Genomic DNA, 22239 nt, shown 5'->3' with positions numbered 1-22239 from the left:
ATTCCACGTATGCCATAAAAATATAATTTTTGTAACAAAATAGAATGATTCAGGGTGTCAAAGGCTTTCGACAGATCTAAAAAGATCCCAACACCTACATGACCAGCCTCAAAAGCTGTATTAAGATTGTTAATGAATTCCAGTAAAGCCATATATGTTGAGTGTCCAGATCGAAACCCAAATTGTTTATTATAAAGTGTATCGTATTTATCAATGAAAGACATGAACTTAGCATACACAAGCTTCTCAAATATCTTTCCAAAAACTGACAACAAAGAAATTGGCCTGTAGTTTTCACACTGAGACTTATCGCCTTTCTTGTATATAGCCAAAACTTTAGCTATCTTTAGTTTTTCGGGAAAACAACCAGTTTGCAAAGATATATTGAAAATATTGGCCAATACTGGAGCAATAATATGTATACACTTTTTCAAAACCATGGTGCTGATGTCATCATGACCTGGACTTTTGCCATCTTTCAGACTTAATGTTGTATTAATTACATCAGAGTTAGTTATGGGTGTGAAGAAAAATGAGTTTGGGAAATCACCAATAAGAAAATCAGATGGACTTTTCACTGAGGATGGAACACTTTTTGCAATATTCTCACCAACAGAGACAAAATATTCATTAAATATTTCTGACACTTCCACAGAATTTGACACAGACTTGTTATCTTTCACCAATAATGGGGAGTCAATCTTACTCTTATATTTCAAAATACCATTAATAGCTTTGTTTTGTTTTGTTAGAAAAGAGAAGATTTTCTTGCTTTTTTGCCAGAAAAAAGTTTACCCCCATAGAAACATTGGAAGGGCAAGCATATTATAATTTTGTCCCCCCCCCCATAATTGATAATTAGTGAGATGAGAAGATTTTCTTGTTTTTGACAAAACAGTTGCCTCCATAAAATGTTCGAGGGGCAAGCGCACCATATCTGCCCCACCCCACATAATTATATTTCCCGAGATGAAAAGATTTTCTTGCTTTTTTTTTGTTTTGCTAGAAATCTGTTCAATTATTTCACCCAAAGTGTGCACCAGATGGCAGGTTGCTGAATTTCAATTCTAAAAAAGCAAAGTCTCTCTCGTGTGGGAGGGGCATACCTCTTCCCACACCTTCCCCCGTTCGCGGTCTATTTTCCATGGACTTAATACACCTGTAGATTGACAAATTTACAAATGTTTCATCGAAAGTGTGCACCAAATCTGTCACTTTACTTAATAATAAAAAAATGCAAAGTTCCGTCGTGGGGTAGGGATATCATCTCCTTTCGATTAACAATTAACCCTTTCCCAATGGCGTAGCCAAGGGGGAGGGGTCGATGGGCCAGTCAATTTGACAGGGGATTTGGAAGGCGGAAAAAATATAATTGAATATGGGAGAGGCATCTTACCACCCTCCCATTGCCTTGTCCCTTCTGTAGACTTAGTACACTATAGGGAATGACAATTTCTGGATTTTCCACAAAAAGTGTGCTACAGATCGCTTTATTTTAATTCTAAAAACACAAAGCTCCGTCGAGCGGGAGGAGGTATCCCCCTTCCACATCCTCCCCCTATCAAAGCTCTACCTCACTATACTTTGTACATACACAGAGATGATGCACAGTCGGAATAAGAGCCACAAATATTTCACCGGGAAAAAAAAATGTTTAAATTATTATTTTTGGGAGGGGGCTGCAAAAAATTCAAGTACAGTTGTATTGCACCTAAAGTTTGCACCAGATTGCTGACTTTCAGGTCTGAAAATACAAAATCATCTTCGTTTGGGAGGAAAAATGCCCCTTATGTACACCCTTGTGTGCAAACTTTTTTTTTTCTGTATGATTGCTTAACAGACAGCATTCATAATATTCAGTGTAAGAATTAATACTAGAAGTTTATTTAAATTACACCATTTTATAGGCAAATTGTTTAATAATGATTTACATCAAAATGTACTGCTACCTTAGTGGGACTGTTTCAAGTCGATAAGACAGGCATAAATCTGCATCAAATTACACCAATTACAACATCAAAATGCAAAAAGTTCTCACTGTGGAAAGGGAAACACCCCCTCCCACACCCTCCCCCTTGCTCACTCCGCTCGCTCTTGGTTCGTTGCGTTCATGATATTTAATGTAAATATTAAAACAGAAAGTTTATTTTGATGATACTATTTAATAGGCAAATTGTTCAACAATAATCTACATCAAAATTACTGCTACCTTAAACAAGTGGGACTGTTTCAAGTCGATAAAACACGCAAAAACCTGCATCAAATTGCACCATTTACAACATCAAAATGAAAAAAAAAAAAAATTCTCACTGTGGGAGGGGGGACAACCCCCTTGCTTACTCCGCTCGCTCTTTGTTCGTCGCGTTCATGATATTCAGTGTAAATATAAAAACGGGAAATTTCTTTGGATGATACTATTTTATAGGCAAATTGTTCAGTGATAATCTACCGGTGTCTACAACAAAATATATACTGATACCTTTAACAAGTGGGACTGTTTCAAGTCGATAAAACGAGCAAAAAAAAAAAATGCATCAAATTGCACCAATTACAACATCAATATGCAAAAGCTTCTCACCGTGGGAGGGGGAAACCCCCTCCCACACCCCCCTTGCTCACTCCGCTCGCTCTTGCTTGGTCGTGTTCATGATATTCAGTGTAAATTATATTAAAGGAAGTTTATTTGGATGATACTATTTTATAGCCAAATTGTTCAATAATAATCTACATCAAAATATACTGCTACCTTAAACAAGTGGGACTGTTTCAGGTCGATAAAACACGCAAAAACCTGCATCAAATTGCACCATTTACAACATCAAAATGAAAAAAAAAAAATTCTCACTGTGGGAGGGGGGACAACCCCCTCCCACACCCTCCCCCTCGCTCCCCCCGCTCGCTCTTGCTTGGTCGCGTTCATAATATTCAGTGTAAATATTAAAACAGGAAATTTATTTGGATGATACTATTTTACAGGCAAATTGTTCAATGATAATCTACCGGTGTCTACACCAAAATATACACTGATACCTTTAACAAGTGGGACTGTTTCAAGTTGATAAAACGAGCAAAAAAAGAGGGGTTATCCCCCTCCCACATCCTCCCCCCCCCCCCCCCCCCCCCGTTGCTCGCTCCGTTCACTTGGGCTCTGTCGCTTCGCTCCCTCGCATAGTAACAGCCCCCCTGCAAAAAAAAAGATGAAATCCTAGCTACGCCGGTGCCCTTTCCCTAAAATAATCTAAAAGTCTGGGGATTGAGAGCTTCCTGAATTCCAAATGTCTGTCCAAAAAAATGTTGTTACATTAACTGTCAAAACGCACCCCCTTGAAAAAAAGCTGGTGACGCCCCTGTGTATGTGATGTAAATGTGACTCACATCATAAGTAGAAATCTGTGCAATAAATTTGGAATGTAAACATCTCCAGGGTTTGGAGTAAGTCCGGTAGTGATGGAGCCAAGTATTAGTAGCAGCTGTGACAAAAGGTTAGGTAAATACACAGTCAACACTGCTTTTGCCCACTGCTTAACCCTTACTGTACTGGGCTATTTGGCTCCATGAAAATACTGGGGGGGGGGGGGGGGGGGGGGGCCTGGGAGCCCCCCCCCCCCCATTGATCTTGGAAACGCAATGTCCGATGAACTTGAAAATTTGCATGCTGATAGATCTTCACATGCTGAATCTGATGGTGTAATTTATTTTAATCAATTATGCAAATTTTTTCCATAATTAGCTAATTAATTATTCATAATGCGTATTTTATGCATTTGGGGGATATTTTCATAATTTCAGCCTAAACAAATACAAAATTACAGGAAAACTGTAATAATGAAGAATAATGTTTCCCAAATGTGAAATAAATCAATTCTTATCTATTTTTATGAGTACAGCAGATTTGCATAAACTATTAATATGCAAATTTACTACTTATGAATTTTTGCATACTTTTGAAATGTATGACGTACTAAAATGAAACTGGAAGTAAAATTATCCTTTTACAGGACCCATGGGCACTACCATACTTTTCAACTGTATTCTAATGTCCCTGATATTGTAAACTTGAAGTATAATTTATGCAAATTTATGTAAATTTATGATTTTTTTAAATAAAAATTAGCTTATATGTGATTTTGCATGCAAAATATAAGAAAAATCAATGAATACAAAAAGTATAGAAATGTGAGAAAAATCAAACAAGTTATTTGCCATACTCATAAAACATTTTTGAAATTAACTTTACAGAATGTTATGTTTTGTATTGTTTTTATTTCTTATGTTTTCTATTGTTTTATATACTTTATGTATATCATTGTTTCTAAACTTTTCCCAATTTATTTCAGAACAATATAGAAGCATGAACCAAGTGGAAAACCAATTCCTGAGCAAAATTTATAAAGTAATGTAAGCCATGGTCTATTGACAGTATGTAACTGTACACAAATATATGCAGTGATTAGCCGTTTTAATGACATGCGCATACTAATTGACCCATAACACCCCCTAGGTAGGTCTGATATGGACAAATGTGGTATCAAAATGTGCGCAAGACTTCAGGGGAAAAAGTCATGAAGCGAGAATCCGAAATTCCCAGCAGTCGCAATGCAATCGCCAAAAGTATGGAGGGGGGGGGGGGGGCCTCCCAGGCCCCCCCCCCCCCCCCCCTCAGTGCAGTTAGGGTTAAAACAGTGTTGAGTTTTTGCTTTAATAGAGTGAGAATGTGTAGAAACTAACACATCATAGTCAATTTTTCATACCCACATAATGAAACAACACAGGAAGGAGAAATTCCCTGTTGTTAAAAGCATGGGTAACCACACCCATGTATGCCTATCATTTTTGCTGAAAAACAGTTATTTCACTATATTGGGGGATCTACTGTACTTCACTGTTAAGGTGAAACTTTCACACAATTGCTTTCGGCACTTGGCCGCGTAATATGAATTTCACAAAGTCATGACAACAAAGACCGTTTAAGGTTTTGGTAGCATGTATATATATATATATATATATAATATATGACGAGTTTGTTTGCAAAAACCGATAAGTCCATCTTTGCCAAATGGAGATATTTGCGATTAAAGGTCAAGAAAAATAAAGAGAATAATAAGAAAATTTGTGCTTCTTTTGACCATAACTTCAAAAATATACCTTTATATGTAGTGACCAATATATCATTTAAAAGGTATTATTTTGTACTATGACAGAGATCGTACTTCAAAATCTTCAAAAATGGACTTATCCGTTTTTGCAAACAAACCCTTCATATATATATATATATATATATATATATATATATATATACATGTATACTACCCTTAAAGGTTATGGTCCCCATTACGACAACATATACTCAATGCTACAGGGCTAGCGAAAATGCAAAATGTACAAGAATTTCCTCATAGAAAAAAAAAAAAAGTTCAACTCTTGAGGTATTAAAATGCATGCCTGTGTGTATAACATACATAGTGATATAATCCATGATGTAGATTTCAAAAGCCAATGTGCAACATATGTTAGCATCGTGTCACATGCTCACATTGTCTGTTATCTGTAGGCCTATAAAATGTATATTTTATCTGCAGAAATGTACATTGTACTGTTTGACTTTGAACGCAAAAGATAAATAGCTTTCATTATTTATGTACATCACAGGCTGCAAAACTTTACATCCTTTGTTGGGTGAGGGTGGGGCTAGGGGTCCAGGATCAATGTACAAATCATATATCAGTTTGATCCCCCCAAAAAAACAAAAGAAAACAAACAAACAAACAAACAAACAAACAAACAAAGGAAGAAGAAGAAGATGAAAAAAAAAAATCTGTTATGTAAATTACACACCTCATTCAAATGAAACATTATGATACCCCTTTACAAAAAAGTTATCTTGAGAGGATATGTGGATTAGGAGGATTAAACACTGGTAATGCTGATTGATCAGCTGCTACTTCAAATATGTCTATCCTGTCTGACAGAGAAGACAAGCCAGCAGATAAGCTGATCAGGAGGGGGGCATGGTGAGGGTTTTAAGAGTTGAGCTTTGTTGATTGTGGTTTGAAATGCTTATGATCCCTGCACCTCGATGCCTGTGTGTAACTCATTAAAATTATGAAACTCCAATTTGCATTGAGTGACAATCTGTTAAATAAAAAGAAGAACCTATGAAGAACACATTTATGCAAACACTAATTTTGATTTCTCTGTGATTTGTTTTGTATAGAGGACTTTATCTATGATGGAAATGAGACCATCCATGCCATCTTCACGACAGCAAGGTAAGAAAGCGCAGCGATATTTATGAGCAGCCTGAGAAGCATTTAACACTAAAATTATTGCATTGTGATGATAAAAGCTGTGTCAGTACCTTTGTGGGCATTAAACAATTGATAACCGTTTTTTTTTTTTTTTACATATGTGACCCACCACAACTAAACGATCCAAAAGTCGCTGACGGCTTAGCCAAGAAAATCGAGTTTAAAGTCAGATCATCAAAATCAGTCAAAACCATCAAATTTCTGTTGTTGGCATAATGTTGTAGTGTAATGTTTCGTCTATCATCTGCCGAAATTTCAAAGCTGAATGATCAAAGGAAAGGCAAGAATTTAGCATTTTTCTGGGCCATGATTTTCTGACTTTCAATGAAACAGAAACATGTCCGAAGATTTGGATTAGCACCACTGATAGACTCCGCACCGAGCAACGAGGGACTGATCTTATTGGTCAGTGTTGACATCCTGGTTACTTATTGGTCGGGCATAGACCTCTGGCACCAAGCTTGAATGAACATTGCAGAGGTTGCTATGAGCAGATCTTCTGTTGTCAAGAGATGAAAACTGTCTTTTCACCTCCCCTTGATCACGATTGGGTCGGAAAGAAAGCTTTGAAGGCGGTTTTCTCAAAACGCTGATTTCCTAGACCTCTCAACATAGTCTCATAAAATAATATTGAAATATCTCCTCAACCTAGTACTTCTATGAGTCGTTGTTATATATGAAATGAAAACGGAAGAGTAAGGGAATAATGTCATGTCATTTTCAAAAAAATCAACCTCCCTCAATTTTCGGATCATATTGTTGTAGTGGGTCACATGTGCAAGCATAAAGAGCAGACAGTGATAGATTTTTTATGCCTCCGCCAACGAAGTGGCTGGAGGCATTGTGTTTTCGGGTCGTCCGTACGTCCGTCCGTACGTCCGTCCCGTTTTGTTTTTGTAGATATCTCAAGAACCGTGAGGTGGTTTTGCATCAAACTTGGTATGAGGGTATATCCTGGGGGGATAATACTTTGTTTCGATTTTAGGGTCACGGGGTCAAAGGTCAAAGGTCACAGGTTATTTTGTGAAAAAAAGGTTGAAATTTCATGTTTTTCTCCATATCTCGCAAATGGTTCAAGGTATCTTCATGGAACTTAGTATATATGCATGTACCTATGGGCAGTGATTATCTAGGGAAGTTGGGGATGGGTCAACGGTCAGGGGGTCAAAGGTCAAAGTCAACTCCTCTAAATATCACTACTTTCCTTATATTTATGCAATGCCTGAAGGATTTTTTTTAAACTTGATGTATGCATGTATAACCCAATATATATTCTGTGGGAAGTTTCTTGCCGAAAGGTCAAAGGTCAAGTGAAAGTGCTAAATTGCACTTCTTCCTCCATATCTCAAAAATAACTCAAGGTATTATCATGAAACTTACATATTTATGCATGTTCTACCTAACAGTTGATTCTCTTTGGAACTGTGGGGTCAAAGGTCAAAGGCCAGGTTTCGATAATACTATTTTACCATTTGATACTGAAATTATACTTTTTCTCAATACCTTGAAAATTACTCAATGCATAAACTTGTAAAAGGGTCAAAAGTCAAGTGAAAATCATCAGTTCCCCCAAATACCTGCACTCTGACGTTTTAATCATTCATCCAATTGAACCTAGTTCTAGGAAAGTGAACATTCAGCACATTTGTGGCAAACCTGTCATTTTAATATTTTGCCAATTGTGTGAAACTGTCATCACACATTGTCAAGACATTATACTACAGACCTATTAGGAGAACCATGCATTATGGCGGAGGCATACACCAGTCGCCGTAGCGACATTTCTAGTTTTTTTTTTTAAAATCTGTGTGATGCAAACACTAAAATGAGTAGAGAAAATTTGAGAGAAAGATAGAGCAACAATTAACCCTAACCAGGCCAGGCTTCACAACCCCCCACACCCCCCCCCCCCCCCCAGATCTCGGCCGTCGATCGCGCAATTGCTATGAAAATTGGCACATACATTACCTGTCATGTAATCTACCAATCTATAAAATAGAAAACTGCATTTTTTATTTCTTATATTTTATATTAATTAATAAGTGTGAAATCATAGATTTTGCTAGCTAACTCAGAAAATAAAGCTTCTACCATGCTAATTATACCCCCACCAAACAAAGTTTGAAGGGGGTATATAGGAATCAGCGGACGGTCGGGCGGTCGGTCGGGCGGTCGGGCGGTCGAGCGGTCGGTCCGTTGCAAATCTTGCGTGGCGAACTACTTCCTCAGTTTTCAACCGATTCCCATAAAACTTGGCACAGATGTGTGCCTTGGGTTGTAGATGTGCAAGACGTATTTTTTGACAGTACCCAAAAGTACGTTGCCATGGTAACGGCATATTATGGGAAAAAATGGGTACAAATCTTGCGTCGCGAACTCCTCCCACAGTTTTTGATCAATTTTTATGAAATTAGGTACAGATGTTCATCTGAATATGTTAATGTGCAAGACACATATTTCCGCAGTGGCAAAAAGTGCGTTGCCATGGTAACGGCATGTTATTGGTAAAATATAGGGCAAAATGCTTCATGGCAAAACTGCTTTATCAGTGTTCTTCCAATTCTCATGGAATTCATATTGAATGTTTGTCTTAGGATATAGGTCAGCATGACACATTTCTTGACAGTGACAAAAAGTATGTTGCCATGGTAACAGCTCACATATTATGAACCAAACTGATGGAAAATTTTGTGTTGCAAACTACTTCCTCAGTTTTTGCCCAATTTCCATGAAACTTGGTACAGATGTGTGCCTTTGGTTGTGGATGTGCAAGACGCATTTTTTGACAGTACCCGAAAGTACGTTGCCATGGTAACGGCATATTAATGGCAGAAGATCAAGGAAAGATCTTGCGGATTTAACTACTTCCTCAGTTTTTTGACCAAAGCTTATGAAATGTGGCACACACCTTGATCTTGGTGGGAAGATGTGGAAGACATATTTTTTGGACGTGTCGGAAGCTGCGTTGCCATGGTAACGGCATATAAATGGCAGAAGATCAAGGAAAGATCTTGCGGATTGAACTACTTCCTCTGTATTCGACTGAAGCTCATGAAATGTGGCACACACATTGGTCTTGGTGGGAAGATGTGCAAGACACATATTTTGGACATGTCGGAAGCTGTGTTGCCATGGTAACGGTATATTAATGGTGGAAGATCAAGGAAAGATCTTGTGGATTGAACTACTTCCTCAGTTTTTGACAAAAGCTTATGAAATGTGGCACATTGTGGCACATAGTCTTGGTGGGAAGATGTGCAAGACATATTTTTCGGACGTGTCGGAAGCTGCGTTGCCATGGTAACGGCATTTAAATGGCAGAAGATCAAGGAAAGATCATTCCTTGGGTAAGACTGTCGTCACGGGGCGGGGGTATTAATCACCTTAAGTGATATTTCTAGTTTTTTGGTGATATTATTCTTTGTAGCATTCCTAACAATGTACTTGAAAAAAAAATCTGATATCTATATCAATTTCTTATGTATTCTATCATTTTATGAATTTCCACTGTATTTCAACAAAATTTATTACAGAACCTATTTTAAGGACAATTATACTAAAATCAATTATTTCAGCCATTGAAAGTGAAAATAAGGATATTTTTTAGAATAAGGTGAGAAAAATCTATATTTGCATAGATTATGTACACAAAATCACGTTTTGGAGCCATATTGGGTCTGACAAGCATGTATATAAGGTTGTGCAGCGTTATAATTGTATGTCCGATATTCGCAAAAGTGGTGCATATGATGCTGGAGACTTGAAAGTAAAAAGTCAGGGAGCGGCGCGATAAAAACAAAAATCGTGCTGCGGAATGGCTGTGCAAAATGTTGGCGGGGGGGGGGGGGTAATTCAACCCCACCATGACCATTTTAGGGTTAAAACTGCAGAAATGTGGTAATGAGGGCTAGATAGGTTAATTTTGAAGCAAAGCCAAATGTCAAGCATTTTCTCTTTTATGTTTTCTTCTCATTTTGAGGTCAACCAAAAAACATTATATTTTCGCATATACAGTTCTGTGTAATCAATAACAAACTTTTTTTTTTTTTATGGTTGCATTTATACCTTAAAACTCTTGGGTAGAATCAATAAATTTGAAGACTTTGCTTTAGTATATGTATTCATTTACTGTACTGATCTTTGAATCGATTGAATTGTAAAGATTAATGAGAAAAGATCTATTGTTGATATGCTGTATATTTCTGCTTTGTTTTGTCTTTTTTTATCTGCAGATATGCACCCCCCATGTCGGCCCTGTGCACCTTCAGTCTAACTGAAATTGATGAAGTCTTCAACACAGGCACCTTTTATGGTTCAGATGGTCAGACGGCAAATGACCTGTGGAGAGAAAACGGTAGCCCTCCTAGCCCAAGACCAGGATTAGATGTGAGTGACACACCACTGAGAGCCAGCTGCTTCATATTTTTTTCAATGAATTGCACTTTTACTGTTCTCTGTATACTTCGTTCATAACATTTTGCCCAATGCTTATACAGGATGTCCCCAAAAGTATCACAGTCGTACCTCCACATTGATAACTTTCAATATGATTAAATTGCCTGAATGCTATTTCAGAGTCTAAAAATGTAACATCTTACTGCATTTCTCCGAAAACCTCACTCAATTTGGTTAAGTGGTCACAGAGAAATGTGGATCGTTGTAAATCATTTCATAGGTTTGTTTCTTCTAAGTTTAGCACTTAGATGCTCTTGGAACTGTGTATTAATGTGTGAACACAATGGACAGAACTTGGAGGGAAGGGATTCCTGAAATGCTCACCAAAGATCCTCATTTCTCTTTGACCACTGAAGCAAAATTAGATGGAGTTTTCTGTAAGATGTGGGTAATAAGTTTTTGTTTCATACCCTGAAATTGTATTTGGATTGATTCACTATTTCTAAAGTTATCGTTGTGGACGGTCCCATTGTAATTTATTTATTTATTTATTTATTTAATTTTTTTTTTTGTGGGGGGGGGGGGGGGGACATACAGTATATCCATGGAGAATAAGCCCTCTGCTCCCCATGACGTACTAAGCCAAAGTGGCTCGAGTGAGTGATAGCAGTCATTCACAGTACGATGTCTGTTATGCATTGTTCATCACATGTAAGCATTCCAGTTTTTCATCTTTTCTCTGAAAACTGGTGGCTGTACAGAATGTTTATGTTGGCCAAGCTTAGCAGGGAGCATCAGTGAGGGGGGGGGGGGGGGGAAGAGGGGGATCATATGGTGGTGATGTCCCCATGGTCCTGGTATAGGGCATGGCCCAATCACCCCAAAGTTCAATATTTCCTTTTATTTTCATGTCCTCTCGAAAACTGGTGACTGGATTTTGCTGTAAGTTCTGGAACATAAAGTGCAGTGTGACTTAGTGATGAGAAAGAATCTTGTATGCATCATGTCGTGTTTGTCTTGTTTCCTTTAAACACTGCAGTGTAGCAACCAAAATACTGCAAACACGTTTTTCCAGCGAGATTATCCCAATCTCAAACCCGATGCCACTAAAGAAGCTCAAGTGACACGTGATGGGGATCGTTTTTCTAAGCTTGCCTTGTTCAAAGAAAGTCCATACGCTTTATTGATTGGTTCAGGTAAGACTGAGTGAAAATTAATTTCATATCTCACTAATCTCATCTCACCATACACAACCTGTCCTTACATTACCTTCATAAAATTTCAGTCCCCAAGAAAAATACAAAATGAAGTGATATAAATATGTCTATTTTGTTATCCATGTTTGAAATACTGTAGAATCAGTGTATGAGGCATTGTTTTTGCTTCTGCAGCTTGGGAAATATACCAAAAGTGCAAGATGCACCTTTTTATTATGAACAAGCACAGCAGGATCTGCACATGTCCTCGAATGAACTGAGGGCCATCTAGTCTAGTGTTAAGATTTATCACCAAGTGTAGGTCATTAGGAGCTTATTTACCTATCCTCAATTATAGCTACTGAAAAACGAGGAGTGTTCGTGTGCGTTTTAACCAAGATTCGCGAAATTAGAATGCATGCGAGAGTTCTTGTTTACACTGTATGCATGGAATGTAAGAGGCAATTCGCAAAAATTTCATGCCGCGGAAAAGGCTGTTGGCTCCATTTCACGAAAATTTTATTCTACGAAAAAATCATGTTTTACAGTATCACATATTTGCATGTAGCACAGCAAATGTCATTACAAGGAGACAATTCAGCCTTGCAAAGAAGAAAGCAGTCTTTATTGCTCTCATGCAAAAAAAACCCCAACAACAAACACAATTAAAGGTCCAGTTTACCTTTGGGAGCAGTGATTTCAAAAATGTTCAAGATATCACATTTGATGCATACGTGTAGATCTGTTGTATCATAAAACATCCTACCATATGAAATATTTGCAATAAAACCTAAAATATAAGGAGATATCAGGGTTTTTCTCAGTAAACCGTAACTGTATACGGTTTAGTCTGGAAACATTTTTATTATAACTATTGTTCACATTTTGTGTATTTAACAACACTTAACATCGATTATACGGATTCAAATTTTCACAGTGGCTGTTTCTATCCCTAACTCACATTTTAGAACTATTTTAAAGCACGAATGCTTTCATCTGCAAATGGTAAATTATGCCTTTAAGAGTGAGGGATACATCTATTATTTGTTCTCCTTGAACATGACTATAAAGAGGGGGAATGAAACCTGTTAGTTTTATGATATAAGTTAAGATAGAAGCCATTCAAAATGAATTCTAAAGAAAGGCAAAATCAGCAAGAGGGAAAAATCTCTACAATTTTGTAAACAGTGCCTGCACATTTTCTTGTCATGGAACACTTAAAGTTCTATGTTTATACATCTTGGTTTGCAATTCTGATATACAAGTATAGGATAAACCAATTATGCAGTTGTAGTCTTGATTTTGATATTTCTGTCACTGTTGTCAGTGTAACTTTCTAAACACTCCTGTTCCTTCAATTTTGTATTTTTAGAGAGTGGCTGTTTGTACCAATATCGTCTTGAAACAAATATACTTCTGGAGAGTTGTGTGGTAAGTATGATGGTATGACAGCGTAAAATGATAAGGGGGGGGGGGGATGGTACTTTACCTTTAGACATTTAATAGTTTATTGGAGAACTGTATACCAGTTTTGTATGTATTGTTAACTAGTGGCACAGTCTGTAGCAAGGCATTATGGAAATAAGATGCAATGACACTTTACGGGTTTCCTTTGTGTGTGTGTGTGTGTGTGTGTGTGTGTGTGTGTGTAGGGGAAATACTGGTTGAACATAAGTAAAACATAAAACTGCTACAGTAAGCAGTGAGTTACTTTGTAGTTAGCAGCCAGCATGCATACTGGGAATGTGGAGCTCAAGTACTAATGGCTGCAGCATCATCAGTGAAACACTTTGGAAATTAGCTCATCATTTTTTTTTTTTCGTTTTATTGTGATATTGTAACAGCTAGGCCATATATTGAAATCAATTAACATATCGAACAGCAAATATTGAATGATTAGTTGTTGTGATATTTGTTGACTGCAATTCCTAGTAAAAATAAGTGCCTTTTATTAGCTCACCAGCGAGCATTCACCACCCAGCATCCATCGTCCATCTTGTGACGTCTGTTTTGCATTTTCCATTGTACATCATGCATAGATTTTTTATGCCTCCGCCACGAAGTGGTGCCGGAGGCATTATGTTTTCGGGTTGTCCGTCCGTACGTCCGTATGTACGTCCGTGCGTATGTCTGTCCGCATTCGTTTATGCAATAACTTGAGTAATATTGACTGGAATTTTACCAAACTTGGTCCAAGTATGATGGGGCAATTACTTGATTAGATTTTGGGTGAAATTGGCCAAAGGCCAAAGGTCAAGGTCAAATCATGAAATTGTATTTGTTTACGTGATAGCTCAAGACTGGATCGAGCGAATTTCACCAAACTTTGTCCAAGGATGATGTATGATGGGACAATTACTTGATTAGTTTTTTAGTGAAATCGGACAGAGGTCAAAGGTCAAAGATCAAGGTCAAATCCTAAAATTTATCTGTATACGTGAACTCAAAACTGGATGAAGCAGCTTTCACCAAACTTGGTCCAAGGATGATGTATGATGGGGCAATTAGTTGAGTAGATTTTAGTGACATTGGCAAGAGGTCAAAGGTCAAAAGGTCAAGGTCAAATGCTTCAAATGTTGCTATTTCCCCCATATCTATGCAATGCCCGAAGGTATTTTCTTGAAACTTAGTGTAGACATGTACTAATGCGTAAAGATTCTCCAGAAAGAGTTTCATGTCATAAGGTCATAGGTCAAAAGGTCAAAGGTTAGGTGAAAATGTTACAATTTCACTTTTCTCGCAAATGGTTCAATGTATTTTCATGTAACTTGGTACATAAGCATGTACTGACTGGCAGGGGGGGATTATCTAGGGAATTTAGGGGTCATGGGTCAATAGTCAGGGGTCAAAGGTCAAGGTCAACTCCTCAAAATTTTACTATTTCCCTCATATATGCAATGCTTGCGTTATTAGTTTTAAAACTTAATATATACATGTATTACCTAAAATTTCCAGCCACAAGGTCAAAGGTCAAAGGTTAATTGTCAAAGGCCAGGTTTAAATGCAAAAAAAAAACACCCTATTTTGTACTGTAATTACACTCTTTCTTCATACCTTGAGAATTACTCAGTGCATAAACTTATAAAGGGTCAGTCAGAAGTCAAGTAAAAATCCTCAATTCCCCAAATATGTTTACCTGCACTCTTAGACAATTATAGCAAACCCAGTTCAAGGAAAGTGAACATTCAAGATATTTCTGACAAACCTGTCATTTCAATATTTTGCCAGTTATGTGAAACTGTCATCACACATTGTGAAGACATTGTACTATACACCTATTTGGAGAATCATGCATTATGGCGGAGGCATCAGTCGCCATAGCGACATTTCTAGTTACATTTTCATCTCGTACAAGAGAGAGTGTACTGTCAAATTTCTTTATACCAGGTCCTTTGGTGGATTTGGAAGATTAAGAGGCCACACCAGAGCACCTAGCCATTCTAGACAGGTGGTTGTTGATACAGGTTTGATTGTACAGAATAAGAATTCATCATCATTAGTTTCATGGCGAGTAGGGAAAATCTTAACCTCAAGACAGCTACCCTTAAATTTACGCCATATATTTCGCAGTCAAAATTTTCACAAATTGGGAATTCCCGACGATTTTGCGAGTGGTTGAATTTGCGATCCTGGAGTCCTGCACTGAATGGAGAAATGTACATGCGTATAACGTCACATTCACTTTGGGATCAGAGTCAATATTTTCGCGTGTCTTTAATTTCGGGAATAGCACCCCACACAAAATTTGCGAAAATAAAAACCTCGTGAAATATTCGCCATATTTGCTGGGGGGGGGGGGGTTTGTTGGCTCGCAGTACATGTATCTCAGACTGATTCATTCTTTTTTTTTCTTCCTACGTTCGACCTAAAGGTAAATGAGACAATTACAGGACTAGCTGTAGCACCTGCTGCAGCAAATGGCAATTACACAGTGTTCATGACAACAACTGAAGGCATTTATGCTGCAAATGTGGAAGGTGAGACTTTGCTTTTCTCTACCCCTTCTTTGCCAGTCGCTTAATGAGAACTCAGGGAGAATGGCAATCCCATACATAAAAATTATTCAAGATGTCACAGTTTCTGTTGTCATGTCTTTAATCATCTGTATCGTGTGACACATCTCTTACTTGGTCTCACTCTGGCTTGTCTAGCATAAGGCAGATGAGAATCATATCACATATACCTTCCCAGGGATTTGTGAGCAATGAAGAGGCATAGTATCTTTGTACTATGTTCAAGGACTGAAGGCGTAATACGTGGTGTGAATGTAGTAGCTCAGGAGGCACATCTGCTGGCTTTTTGTTAGATATTTCACACAGCATCAGCAGCAAAAAATGTGGTGCAATTAAAGTGTGCCAATACCCTGAGTATTATGTTTGCTATTTTTGTAGAATATACTTGAGACAGCCTTCTGCAAGATATTACAATTTTTTTGTCATTCTGATTTTTATTTATTAGGGTTTAAATGTAAATTTAAAAGAGTGTTCAAAAACAAAAACGACTTGAAATAGACTAGTCAATCACCCGATTCTTTCAGTCGAATGATCGCACTATCAATATTTTTTTTTTCCAAATACGTCTTGAAAGATAGTGATATGCAGGCGCACATGAACTTCCATCAATACCTCGCTAACCGATCGGCATGCAATCTCGATGTTATTTGTAAAAACGTACGGGTATAGTTAAAACATTTTTTCTGCTGCCACTTTCTGGGTAAAAAAAAGTGGTGGGAAGGAGGCAAGTATATTAGACCCTACTGTCACGCTTTGGATTCCACTTCACAGTCAGAAATACAAGTACACTCCCTCCATTCATCCTCAAATGTCTGTCCTTTTCATATCATCCAAAACCTTTTAGGAAACACTAAAGCTAGATGCTGCACGAAATGTGCATATTATTGTCCCTCTGTGAAGTATTCCATGTTTGTAGTACAATTGTGCCCTGAGAAGTTTATCCCAGTTGTGAGGACCAAGACTCTAGTCCTGAGTAGACTGAGAGTGATTTCAGGTCTACTCACTTTTGTCATATAAATACATTCATTGATATGGAAGAGGTGCATGGATTGAAAAAAATTCATATTGAAAAATGGAAATGGTTAATATAAGGCACGGTCAGACTGGCAAAACATTGAGAAGTTTAAGATTGCGAAGTTTGGGCCATTGGTACGCGTGCAAGAAAGATGGCTAGTGATTGTGACAAAACAATGCGCATCTGTACATGGCAATGCCCTCAGAATTGAAGACACCACCCGTAAACAGATCGAGAAGTTTCACGGGGAGTTTGCGGTCACACTGGCAAAACTTTGAGATCTTAAAGATTGCTAACTTAATTAAACTTCTTGATCTTTTGCCAGTCTGACTGCGCCTGTAGATGCTTGTTTCGGTGGAATATAAACAAGGCATTCAAAAGAGGTGGTCTCATAGGTACATGTATGCTGCCAAAATTGTAGCAGATACAGGAAGTTATCGGATTATTACTACAGAAGTTGAAGTAGCATTTTTGGTAATTGAAGTCACATTCATGTGCTCATATTTGTACATATTTGAGCTTTAAAAGCAATATCTCTCTTGAAACACATTTAATGCAGTGTTTGTGGGAACTGTGATTAAATTTCATATTTGTTTGGTGTTTGTCTGTTGATCTATATTGTGAATAAACAGAAACAGTGTGCAGTCCACCCGGTGAGAACATTACCACACATGCAAACACAGTGGTGGAACTGATTTGCCAAGGAAGTAGAGATGATGTTTCTTTTGATCTGAAGAATGAGAAAGTGCAGATCCTGAAGTATGAGACCGTGCAGAGGAACAATGAGACTCTAGATGAAACAGACCCTGTCATCATGATATTTGAGATTCTTGTTCTAGAAAATGCTGCAGTCAACTATGGTTATGGCAGGCTGGATATCACACTGGGTAAGAATATGATATTCACTCTCAAAAGCATCTTTGTTATGTGATTGCATCAAGCACAAGTGTCTGATTTGTCTCCATGTTAGAGTTAAGGCCAAAAAAAAAAAATTTTTGTTTGCCCTTAATTGTCAAAACCCAAGAGGGTCGGTAGGTCGCAGGCCTCGAATTAACCGACGGCCACCGACAGCCATGGTCGTCGGTGCCCCTCTCGTTGGCCGCAATGCCTTTTTTTTCCTTGATCAAAGTTACGGCCAAAGAAAATGTGCCCTTTTTCTTGTGGCCGTGGTGCCCTTTTAGAATGAAAGTTATTATTTATGACGTATAATATGCCCTTTCTCAAAGTCTACACTTTAATAAGCTTGAACAACTTTCCTGATCTCAAATATCATACCTTCAGTTCACTCGCATCCCAATATATCTGATTCAAACTCAAAGTATCTTTCCGAGATACGAGACGACGTGTACGTACATGTACACCCGACCGGCTTTTACCGTCCCGACTGCCTCCGCAGCGCAGCGGCCATAGAGTTACTAGCTAGTAGGCAGCGGCAGGCCGGAACAAGTGGTCGCAAGCCATGCTAAAAAATGCCAGGCCTGTCGGACGGCTGCGAGCATTGCCATCTCTCTCGCTCTGCATTCATGCCCGCATGCTCAAAGCAAAATGGCGCTGGAAGTGCTCCAAAGCGAGCGCGGCGTATGCGTTGAGAACTTACTGTATTCCAGAACCTACATCGTATTGCGTATGGCCTACTGCCTAACGTCGTCTGCTGCGGAGAGATCTTATGCGTGCGTGCGCTGCTGGAGTGTAGCAGCACGGTCGATAGCATACAGCTCTATGGGGCATTCACATCACGTATAAACACCCAACATGCCCTTTCCAATGTGGCCTTGGTGCCCCTCTGACTGACCTAAGTGCCCTTTAATGGCTGGCCTCTTGGAAAAAGTGCCCTTTTCTAAATGGCCTTGCCCCTCCAAAATCCTATTTCAAGGCCTGAGGTCGTTGGAGTGTAGCAGCACGGTCGATAGCATACAGCTCTATGGGGCATTCACATCACGTATAAACACCCAACATGCCCTTTCCAATGTGGCCTTGGTGACCCTCTGACTGACCTAAGTGCCCTTTAATGGCTGGCCTCTTGGAAAAAGTGCCCTTTTCTAAATGGCCTTGCCCCTCCAAAATTCTATTTCAAGGCCTGAGGTCGTCGTTTTTTTTTTTTTTTTTTTTTTTTTTTTTTTAAATACCCTTTTTTCCATGTCAATGCACTCAAAACTCCAAGAAATTCATTCAAATTTACGTCTTGCCAGGGCCCGGTACGCGAGGCAGAAACAACAGTCACTGACAAACACTTATAACGTTCATCTTTGTTAAATTTTGCAAACAGCTCCAAAAAAGTACCTTCCAGTGAGATGCTGGCAACTGAACTCCAAACGGTTTTGGTGCCATGACGGCTGGTAACGGATGCTGCAAAAGTAGCCATCTTGGCGCCGCGGCCGTTACGGTAGCTAGCTAGCTAGCGCACTACGTATGCGCATATGCATGCATTGATTGGATTTCGTGCGCGTGCACGCACTTGAGCCAAAAAGGTAGCTAGCATGCAATGCATTAAAATGTAGCCTGCTGCTCGCGCGGCCCCAACACAATTACGCCGTGTCGATGAGATGAAAAAAAAACAAACATTTTTGGACTTTTTTTTTCATTCTTTCTTTAGCTTAAAATTGATAATTTTGGGTTTAAAATTGTTTACAAATTTGCAGAAGATGAAATTTGTGAAAAAAAATAAACTTGAAAGAGAAAAAAAAAAATAAATAAATGTGATATTTCCGTGATTTTGGTCGGTCGCGAAGGGCAAACAAACCATTTTATTTTTTTTGACCTAACTTGACTGAACAGAGTTGAAATAGGCAAATAGAATGACAGAAAAAGTTTTGAACACACACCCTGCAATAAACTTGTTTTCACTTTCTAATTTTTCCACAAATTCATGCACATTGGTCTGCTTTGAATCTGTTTTTATAAAAGTGTAGAAAAGAAGCAAACATACGTATTTATTTCTGTAAGCAATATGAAGGTACAAAAAGAGATTTCAAAGTTAAAGAATTAAAAGTGACTTACAAATTATGGTGCCATGTCTTCATCTATAACTTCTGATGAGCTGTATAATTACAATGCACTTTGGTTGTGAGGTTGAGCTCCTAATAAAAAAAAAAAGGCAGAAAAGTATGTAAAACATCAAAATTTATGTTAAATACATTGTAAGTTGTAATATCAACATGTATTATGTAAATACAGGGCCATTCTTTTTATACTCACTATTGATCCCAATGGAGGACAGAGGCATTCTCTTGAACTGTAGGCCTAAGTAGGAGTCAACTGCTCAACTTTATCATACAAAGGATGGATGATTATATCTGCTGGCCTTGTACTTGTTTCAGTTTGCTTCTTTGTTGTTTGCTTATTCAGATAATAAAGCGATTACTGGAGGAGAATATGATGAACGGAAGAATGAATACAACCAGGCGAGCACTGCAAATTCCACATTATGGTCTACCTGTCCGGAGGTATGGATGCAATGTTTACTGTGACAATAGTTTACATTTTAGGGAATGACTGGGGATCACATAAAATAAAGGATATTGATTTACACGTGATGACAGGTTATATATTTCCGTAAACTTAGGAATTTGAGCCCTGTAAGGTTTCATACAAGAAACTTCTCTTCTTTGCTAACAACATATGGGGGGGGGGGGAGGAGCCAGATAGCAGTAAATGTTCACCGGTGTAAATCTCCCATAGAACCCAAGAGTCAATGGTCCTTTTTTTCAAATATTTGTGATGCTTTTTCATGGATGTTTGTTGATATCAAAATATGAGGTGCTAAACCTGAGATGGAACAACCAAAAGATCTATCAATATGAAATGGATCTGTTCTTTTGGTATCCAAATATGCATTTTGAGAATACCCAAAATCCTCTTGGTGAAACTTTAATTAAATGTGCAGATATTATGTCTGTATTAAAGTACATAAGTTGTCATGAGTTGTAGTGAGCTGTGTCAGTGGTTCTATGAATCTGTTATTCAGTGATGGCTTCTATTAATACTCCACTATGATCATACCAGTTACCCGAAGAAGTGGGCTAACTCTGCTCACAGTAGGTTTTGCCTGGGTATACCTAAGGGTCAGGGGGTCATGGGGTCAGGGATAAGGTCAGGTCCTGTATTCAATAGTGAATGCAGTGTATGCAAGGAAAACTTCACTTTATATCATTTCTTTAACCTTGAGATATTGCAGTAGTGCAGGGCAGTAGACTGTAAATCTTGTTCGTGTTGAATGCACCACATATCTGTAGGTTTCATACAGCATTTTATTACATGTATGAATTTTTGACTTTTAGGTAGTTGATCTTGTATATAGGGTTTGTGTGTATATTTTCCTTTTGATATGTTCACTACATAACAATGATAGTTTGTGTGTTGATTGAATGTTTAATTTTATGTAGCAATTTGAGTATCCATCAATGTTATTATCTTATGTGCTGCAGTTTATTTTTCTTTTATGCAGTGTAGGCAGGATACTGTAGTTCTGATGTTTAAATCATAACACACATGTGACAAAACCAAATTTCCATGCCATATTCTTATCAATCACTTAGACAAATGAAGAAAATTCCCTTTTATTCATTGTTCATCAACCCTGTCCATTACAATGTTGCTGAAAGAAATGGTGCTGTGGTTGTTAACATTATTAATGGTGGAATTACATTAGGTTGTGGGGGGGGGGGGAGGGTTATGGAGATGAATTTGTATCTTAATTTGAATTTCAGAACTAGATAACCAACTCTACCCTGTCTGTATGTCTTTCCCAAACTCAGGCAGATTCAAGACTTGCCATGTGATGTTTAATGGGCTCTCATGATTTTTGTGATGCAGGGAGGAACTGGCAATTTTAGCACGTCTGTGATCTCTGCGCTTCAAGTGTTCCAGTACTGCGAAGACTGCACATATTACCGAGACAACAATATAGCATGACCAGATCTTGTGACGATTTGTGTTGAGAGGACATATCCACAAACAAACATACAATAACTCACGTGAGCTCAGAGCTCTGGTGAGCTATTGCGATCATTCAATGTTCAGCATCATGTGTTGTCTGTTGTGTGTCATCCTTAGACTTGTTAAATTTTCAGCTCCTTCTTGAAAACCCCACAGCGGATTTTCACCAAACTTGGCAGACATTGTCACTAGAGTGATAGAATTGTTGTTAAAATGAGCCTCCAAATGAAGGAATCTGTAGAAATCTTTTCTAGAACCTGAGGTGTTAAGCTGTTAAAAAATGGTTTGTTATTATTATTAAGCTAAGTTAGTGCCATGAGTATACATTTGTGACTGTAGTTTCAAGTTTGGTTATGGCTGAGCTAAGTTGCCTCCTT

General features: G+C 38.1%; 1 protein-coding gene across 1 annotated transcript in view; it reads left to right on the top strand.

Annotated features, from left to right (window-relative positions):
* Window positions 1-21838, top strand: part of LOC140235104 (semaphorin-5A-like) — a 61371-nt gene extending 39533 nt beyond the window's left edge. The window contains exons 9-16 of the mRNA XM_072315142.1: window positions 6215-6269; window positions 10541-10694; window positions 11743-11899; window positions 13272-13330; window positions 15771-15876; window positions 17560-17814; window positions 20273-20370; window positions 21740-21838. Coding sequence (XP_072171243.1) covers window positions 6215-6269; window positions 10541-10694; window positions 11743-11899; window positions 13272-13330; window positions 15771-15876; window positions 17560-17814; window positions 20273-20370; window positions 21740-21838 — 983 coding nt within the window. The remainder of the gene's footprint in view (window positions 1-6214; window positions 6270-10540; window positions 10695-11742; window positions 11900-13271; window positions 13331-15770; window positions 15877-17559; window positions 17815-20272; window positions 20371-21739) is intronic.
* Window positions 21839-22239: the final 401 nt, after the last annotated feature.

Source organism: Diadema setosum, chromosome 11, assembly GCF_964275005.1.
Source record: "Diadema setosum chromosome 11, eeDiaSeto1, whole genome shotgun sequence".
Lineage (NCBI taxonomy): Eukaryota > Metazoa > Echinodermata > Echinoidea > Diadematoida > Diadematidae > Diadema > Diadema setosum.
This window is presented reverse-complemented; position numbering and strand designations above follow the sequence as displayed.